Raw genomic sequence first — 7,522 nt, 5'->3', positions numbered from 1 at the left:
AAAAAGTTATTCTATTCCAAGATGGTTCACGGTTTCCACAAATAAAAAAGAATAAAATAAAAAAAATACACAGCACTGTTTTCAACATAGACAATGAGAAATGTTTCTTGAGTAGCAAATCAGCATATTAGAATGATTTCTGAAGGATCATGAGACACTGAAGACTGGAGTAATGATGCTGAAAATTTAGCATTGCATCACAGGAATAAATTACATTTAAAAACATGTTCAAATAGAAAACAGATATTTGAAATTGTAATAATATTTCATAATATTACCAATTTTACTGTATTTTTGATCAAATAAATGAGAGTTGGTGAGCAAAAAAGACTTCTTTCAAAAACATCTTAAAGAAATCCTACTGACCCCAACTTTTAAATGGTAGTGTATATAAGATACAGTGTATATATATATAATACAGTACGTCACTTGAATTCACAGACAAAAATATGCACTTTCAATTTAACCATTCAGCAGACAGTTTTATCCAAAGCGGTTTACAAATGAGGCACAATATTCATAGTACACAATGCCAAGTTTAAAGTATAAGATAGATTAGTATACAAACTAGATTAGCACATGGACGTATTCACTATCTGTGGCGTATTTTTAAAAGTGTGGAACCCATCCTATCATGTATGATGCTGAAAATTTAGCATTGCATCACAGGAATAAATTACATTTAAAAACATGTTCAAATAGAAAACAGATATTTGAAATTGTAATAATATTTCATAATATTACCAATTTTACTGTATTTTTGATCAAATAAATGAGAGTTGGTGAGCAAAAAAGACTTCTTTCAAAAACATCTTAAAGAAATCCTACTGACCCCAACTTTTAAATGGTAGTGCATATAAGATACAGTGTATATATATAATACAGTACGTCACTTGAATTCAGACAAAAATATGCACTTTCAATTTAACCATTCAGCAGACACTTTTATCCAAAGCGGTTTACAAATGAGGCACAAGCAGTTTCTCATAAGAGCCAACAATATTCATAGTACACAATGCCAAGTTTAAAGTATAAGATAGATTAGTATACAAACTAGATTAGCACATGGACGTATTCACTATCTGTGGCGTATTTTTAAAAGTGTGGAACCCATCCTATCATGTATGGCGGCAATCTGAAAAGAGCGTAATCTGCCGACGCTATCAAGAGCAGGACGAGTGCCGTCTCTCCAGCGGTTTGTAAATGGACTCTAAAGACAAGCGACAGCACCATGTGACCAAAGTGAAGTGGACAGCCAAGTCCTTATCTCTGAAGGAGAAAGGGAAGGCTGGGAGCAGTGATGGCACCATCGCTCTCTGGCCACAGATGTAACATGAAAACAGCCGTCCTTTCTGGCAACAGGGCTAAAGTGGATCTATTTCAGGTGCTGTACTTCAGGAGGCTGGTGCGTAGAGACATGACAGAATGGACGCTGCTCAAGCGGCTGCTGGACGCCGTGCACCAGCACTCCACCATGATCGGACGCCTCTGGCTCACGGTCATGGTGATTTTCCGCCTGCTCATCGTGGCCGTGGCCACTGAGGACGTCTACACGGACGAGCAGGAGATGTTTGTATGCAACACCCTTCAACCAGGATGTCCCAATGTCTGCTACGATGCCTTCGCCCCAATCTCGCAGCCTCGATTCTGGGTCTTCCAGATCATCACCGTGTCTACGCCTTCGCTTTGCTTCATCATCTACACCTGGCACAACTTGTCCAAGCAGCCAGAAGGCGAGCAGTCGAGGGAAGCGTACGATCGCAGTTGCGACTCGGATAGTTGCTCCATCAAGTCGCACAAACATCTCGGACACAGTCTTGCTGACGTCCTGGCCAACCAAAGCACCCCGGCGTTGCAGGAAACCAGGGCTCCTTCCAAAAGCTCCTCAGGCGTCCTTTCCAAGTACTACGTCTTCCACGTGTGCTTTCGTGCCGTTTTGGAGGCCGGTTTCGTGGTGGCTCAATGGCTCCTCTTCGGTTTCCACGTTCCTGCTCACTTTGTATGCACGGCTACACCTTGCATGCAGAAGGTCGACTGTTACGTCTCACGTCCCACTGAGAAAACCATCTTCCTGATCTTCATGTTTTGCGTAGGCGTATTCTGCATCTTCCTCAACTTCCTAGAGCTCAATCATCTGGGCTGGAAGATGATCAAGAAGTCGGTGCTCATCAAGGACGGCTCCTGGAGGGGATACGGTGCTATAAACCAAGACTCGCAGTCGATAGCCTCGCTAACTTTCAGAGACGTGACCAGCACTACTTCTCTACCTACCCTAGATCTAGTCGTGGACCACCAACCTGACTGGAACTGCGCTGGGAACTGCTCAACGAAGAAAGACAAGGACACCTGCAAAGGAACACAATCGCTCAAGGGTAAATCGCAACCAAACAAAGGAAGAAAATCAAAGCAAAGGAGTACTGAGGTTTGGATATAAACTCAATTATGGACCATTCAAAGAGTCTTAAATTTGATTTCAATGCTATTTTGTTAGTAGGTTTTTGAAGGCAGCTGCTACTCGTTTGTTTGGATGAGCTTAAGAAATAAAATGTACTATCAGTCATGACATGTAATCAATATTTCCACGTTGTTTATTTATGCAATATACAGTGTGTAATACTATATTCATTTACAACATCTATAAACCACTTTGTGTATAAATTATGCCAGAGAGCAAAAAGAAAACTATTCACAGCCTTTCCTTTCTCTCAGTGATGTAGTGATGAACATTCGAGTAGAAGTTTTGTAAGAACACTAAAACTGGTATAGGAGTTAGTAATAGTGTTTGGAAGTAAAGAGCTATTCTATATCTAAAGTCCGAGATCGAGATTATTGGGGTGCCTCATCTTTTGAGTTGAGCAGTTTCTTGTTTTCACAATTAACTTTACAAAGTAGTCAGGTCGGGGTTTTTTTTTTTGTTTGTTTTTTGCAGGGTAATAGCTATACTGTTTTTGAGAATCAGATCACTAATTTTACTACATCATCTATAATCTGTTTTTAAATTTTGAACGTAAAGCTGCCGTGTGTAATTTTATATGTTAAAATGCTTTCCCATATCCCAGTATTTTGTGCAGAGAAAATTAGACACTATAACGTTCAAAGGTTTGGGGTTTTAAATGTTTTTGAAAGAATCTCTTATATTCTCCAAGCCTGCATTTATTTGATCAGAAATACAGTAAAAACTATATGTTTTATAGTATTTAAAAATTGTGAAATGTTATTACAATTTAAAATAACTGTTATATATGAATATATTTTAAAATGTAATTTATTCCTGTGATCAAAGCTGAATTTTCAGCATCATTACTCCAGTCTTCAGTGTCACGTGATCCTTCAGAAATCATTCTAATACTACGACTTCTTGATCAAGAAACATTTCTCATTATTATCAATACTGAAAACTGCTGTGCTGCTTCATATTTTTGTTGAAACTGTGATAATGTTTTTTAAATTCTTTGATTAACACAAGGTTCAAAAGAACAGCAACTATTAAAAAAAAACAGAAATCTTTTGTAACATTATAAACATCTTTACTGTCACTTCTAATGAATTTAATGTGCCTCTGCATAATAAAACTGTACATTTCTTTTTTTTTTTTATATTACTGACCCCAAACTTTTGAACGGTGGTGCAAGTAGGTTGACTTCCTGAGGATTTTAAACAATGTTGTACTTTTAAAACAGTGCTGAGTTTGGTTGAGTGGTCTGAAAAATGAACTTTTGGCTCAATCAGTGGCAAGGGTTTGGGACAAAACCACAAACAATTTCCATTGTTTTTTTTTCCAAACAATGGAAGTTGGGGTGTTAGGTAAACGTTTCTAAAAAAAAAATAGGGCTGGGTAAAAGCATTTACTAATACAATATAGTGATTTTTAAAATTCCAAGATTGATCTTTTTACTCTGTGCCAATGTTTCCTGCACTTATTTTCAGCAACTGTGGATCCCTGCTGCTAAATCTACAGCAAAACAAGTTGAATAGTTGATAGTTTGAACTGCATGGCTTGGACCTGTTGGGAAGTTGGAAGCTTCCCTATATAATCTATATAAGCTGAGAGTTGAATTTCTTTCACCACTGACATTTCCTTCTGAAAATGCAAAAATATAGCACATTTGGCAACTCAGTTTGGTGCTGTTAGGGGCACAGAAGTTTTAGGCATCATTTGTCAAAACAGCTTTTCCCCTTTTTGCTTTCGGACTGCTTAATTTGGCCAGAAAAAAAATACAACAGGGAATGACAAGTCAAAAAGATTTGTGATGGTTGATGGCAGTATCTGGCCAATACAGAAACTAAAACAGTCATTCAAAGTTCAATTTCATGCACACTAAACCTATGGCTCAGAATAACAAAAATAACGTTCGACATAACTGGAATGCAGTCTCTTTTTGGGGGATAAACACACAGGCAAATTTTGTCAGTTCAAACTAAATTGGTCCAAATTTGAAAGATGTCCATTGCCGCTGATAAGCACAGGACCGTTCGACTAGAGAATGTTTCATTAACATCTGCAAATTTAAAATGTCATTCAGAGGATGACATCAGTCAAACAAACATCATAGGCGAGCAAAAAGGTCTTGTTACATACAGTATGAAGCTGTGAACCATATCAATATATATATATATATTTATATACTTTTTAGCACTCCATAAGATAAGACTGATCAAATTTTGTATTTCTCGGCATGGCAGAAAGAGATACAGTAGAAAGTGCAATTTTCTAAAACCAAAAAAAACACAACACAAAAATAAAATGTGCACATCAATGGGTGTGTTATTCTAAAGCTTTAGTGCAATACAGCCACCGTTCAAAAAAAGCACTTGAGGGCGCGAGAGAGTGAAACCCATTAAAAAACACCCGCGATACTTACTATGATACCTAAGATCACAATAAGTCTGTAAACGGAGACGGACAGAGAAAGAGGACATTCATAAGAGTAGCAGTCAAGAGAGTCACAGTTTATAGAAAAATTGTGTTTCAAAAAACACTTAAGACCACCGCAGGCAGATAAACCCCATATCAGAGCAAAAAGAAAACATACGGAGACAGCGAAAATACAAATCCACCCCACTGGATGCATCACATTTTCAAATGAACAAGGTAAATGCTGCGATGAAGCTGAAATAAATTGACACTGCAAAAAAAATCATTTTCTTAATCAGTATTTTGACGTTTTTCCAATAAAAATATCTAAATATTTTTCATAAGAAACAAAATTGTAGGATATTTGTAAAATAAGACTTGCTCTATGTATCTTAAATTGGCAAATTGTTTTTTTTTCCCCCTTGTGGTTTATGCATAAAATTTGAAAAACAAAAATATAATACAGTTTTATCTTTTAAAGTAAATTTCAAGTAAATTGTCAGTATTTTGTCATTTTTAGATAAAAAAAAAATATTGAAATTTATTTTACTTGAGAAACAAAATTGTGTAAGATAAGACTTGTTTTGAGTTTTCTTAAACCGACGAATTGTTTTTTTATTTAAATATAAATATGTAAAATATAAATAATAAATATAAAAAATTTAATGTTTATGCATAAAACAAGGAAAACGAAAATATGTTGTTTTATCTTAAATCAAAATAATTACTTGTACTTGAGAAATAAACTAAATTGTGTAAGATAAGACCTTACACAAATTGTTTTTTTTTTCTTTAAGTATAAATCTAAAAAAAAAAATGTAAAAATTTATCTTTTAAAAATAAATGTATCTTGTTTTAAAGATATTTAGATATTTTACTGAAGAACAAAGCTAAAACACTGATTATTTTTTGCAGTTTAAAAATCTAGATGTTGCACCATGAGGCCTGGAAAACGTAATAAGATAAATAAATACTGACATGTAAAAGCTTCAAAATTGTCTGTGGTCAAACGCAAGGCTTTCATTGGTGAGAATGCAGCAGAGGATGTTGGGTGAGCGGACGGTTCAGACAGTCTGGTTTGGCGTGCAGTCAGTGACCCATGGCTGTTGGCCCGGCTCATTGAGGCAGGGGCACGAGGACCTCAACGTAGTTTATGGGGAAGAAGCCCGATTCGCCGTTAATCATGCCTTCATACCAGTTCTCATCGATCTGATTGGTGAGGATGATGATGTCGCCCTCTTTGAAGCCCAGCTCGCCCTCGTTCTCCGGCTCAAAGTCGTAGAGCGATCGACAGCAGGGCTGGTCCAAGTGTGACTCGCTCTCTGCAAAGAGGAAAATACAACCACCTCACACATTTAAGCATTTGTTAAAGGAATAGTTCACCCATAAATTAAAAATGTCATTATTTACTTACCCATATGCTGCTTTTTTTAATTTTATGATCTTGTCCTACAATGTTCATAGTGACCACAGCTGTCAAACCAGTGTCATTTTAGTATCATTGATATACTATTATAGTTTTTGAATCAGATGTATTGTAAAATTGTTTTCATTTTTTGGAATCTTGTTTTGCTTTTTTGGAATTTTTATCATGTTTTGGTTTTTTTTAATAAAATTTCTATTATGTTTTAACTTTAGTTAATATACAGTACTATTATAATTTTTGATAATATTTTGAATTAGATTTTATTTTTATATTTGTTTTGATTTTTAAAGTTCAGTAATTTTGTTGTGTGCTTTTGTCATCTTTTGTTTTTATATATATATATATATATATATATAGTTTTTATTAAGTTTTGGTTTACTTTTACTTCAACAACAAAAAACAGAAATGTGCAACTAGCTGAAATAAAATATTTTTTTTATTTTATTTCAGTTAATCTTTCTTTTATTTCAAGTAATGGATTTTTTTATGGTTTTAGTTTTAGTTAATGATAATAATTCTTTGTCAAAACCAAAAAAAAAAATCACCACAAAAGTGAGAAACAGACCTAAATTTATGTTCTTATTACATTTAAGGCTCATTCACATCCAGTATATTCCTCATAAAAATATATCAAGTATAATGCAATTAAAATGCAAAATAAACATATAAGGCACAAAAATAATGCAATAGCTTAACTACTTTTTTTTTTTTTTAATTTGTAGAGCTTGACATACTCTGGTCACTATGAAATGTTGTTGAAAAAATAATTTTGTTTTCCACAGAAAACAGGTCTGGAATCACTTGAGGTGAGAAAATTGGGTTTAAAATGAAATATTTAACATCTATGTGCTGCATTCAAAAATAGCACAGGGTTATTGAGAGTAAAAGTAACAGAAACTCAGTTTGATAGTTGATGTGTGGGCAGATGAGATAAGTGGGTCCACATGAAATCTGTGACCGCAGATCTCCAACAAAAGCTCTACATATTTCTGCAGAATTCAAATAGCCATTATCGACCAAGTACTACAAATCTCCTGGCCTTTACAGGGCTGGGTATCGCCTACTACCTCACATTCAGTGAGCATCTAGGCATGAAGCTACAGGATGATACTCACGTTTGCTATCACCATTGGGGCTCTCGGGCCATGATAGAGTCATGGGTGCTGTGTGTGTGAACTCATCAACTGAGAGCAAAAACACGTGAGATCAATCATGAGAGACAGACACGTATACACAATTCA

General features: G+C 35.3%; 2 protein-coding genes across 3 annotated transcripts in view; one reads left to right on the top strand and one right to left on the bottom strand.

Moving 5' to 3' along the window:
• The first annotated feature begins 1,094 nt into the window (after positions 1 to 1,094).
• LOC107709493 (gap junction delta-2 protein-like) lies at positions 1,095 to 2,434 on the top strand. The gene has a single exon (XM_016513985.1). The coding sequence runs from the start codon at positions 1,301 to 1,303 to the stop codon at positions 2,432 to 2,434; it is 1,134 nt and encodes a 377-aa protein (XP_016369471.1). The 5' UTR covers positions 1,095 to 1,300.
• Positions 2,435 to 5,740: 3,306 nt separating this feature from the next.
• LOC107709492 (endophilin-A3-like) overlaps positions 5,741 to 7,522 on the bottom strand; it is a 30,500-nt gene continuing 28,718 nt past the window's right edge. Inside the window, exons 10-11 of one of the 2 annotated variants that reach the window (XM_016513983.1) lie at positions 7,397 to 7,465; positions 5,741 to 6,177 (exon numbers count right to left, since the gene is read on the bottom strand). In XM_016513983.1, the coding sequence (XP_016369469.1) occupies positions 5,972 to 6,177; positions 7,397 to 7,465 (275 nt within the window). In that variant the 3' untranslated portion in view covers positions 5,741 to 5,971. The remainder of the gene's footprint in view (positions 6,178 to 7,396; positions 7,466 to 7,522) is intronic. The other variant, XM_016513984.1, reaches the window with a different exon arrangement.

The sequence above is a fragment of the Sinocyclocheilus rhinocerous genome, unplaced genomic scaffold (assembly GCF_001515625.1).
Source record: "Sinocyclocheilus rhinocerous isolate Xijiao unplaced genomic scaffold, SAMN03320098_v1.1 scaffold1467, whole genome shotgun sequence".
Taxonomy (NCBI): Eukaryota; Metazoa; Chordata; class Actinopteri; order Cypriniformes; family Cyprinidae; genus Sinocyclocheilus; species Sinocyclocheilus rhinocerous.
The sequence above is the reverse complement of the archived record's forward strand: the minus strand, read 5'-3'. Positions and strand labels throughout refer to the sequence as shown.

Excerpts from the sequence above, each read along its gene's own strand:
- LOC107709493 (XM_016513985.1), top strand. The coding sequence starts at position 1,301 with ATGGCACCATCGCTCTCTGGCCACAGATGTAACATGAAAACAGCCGTC.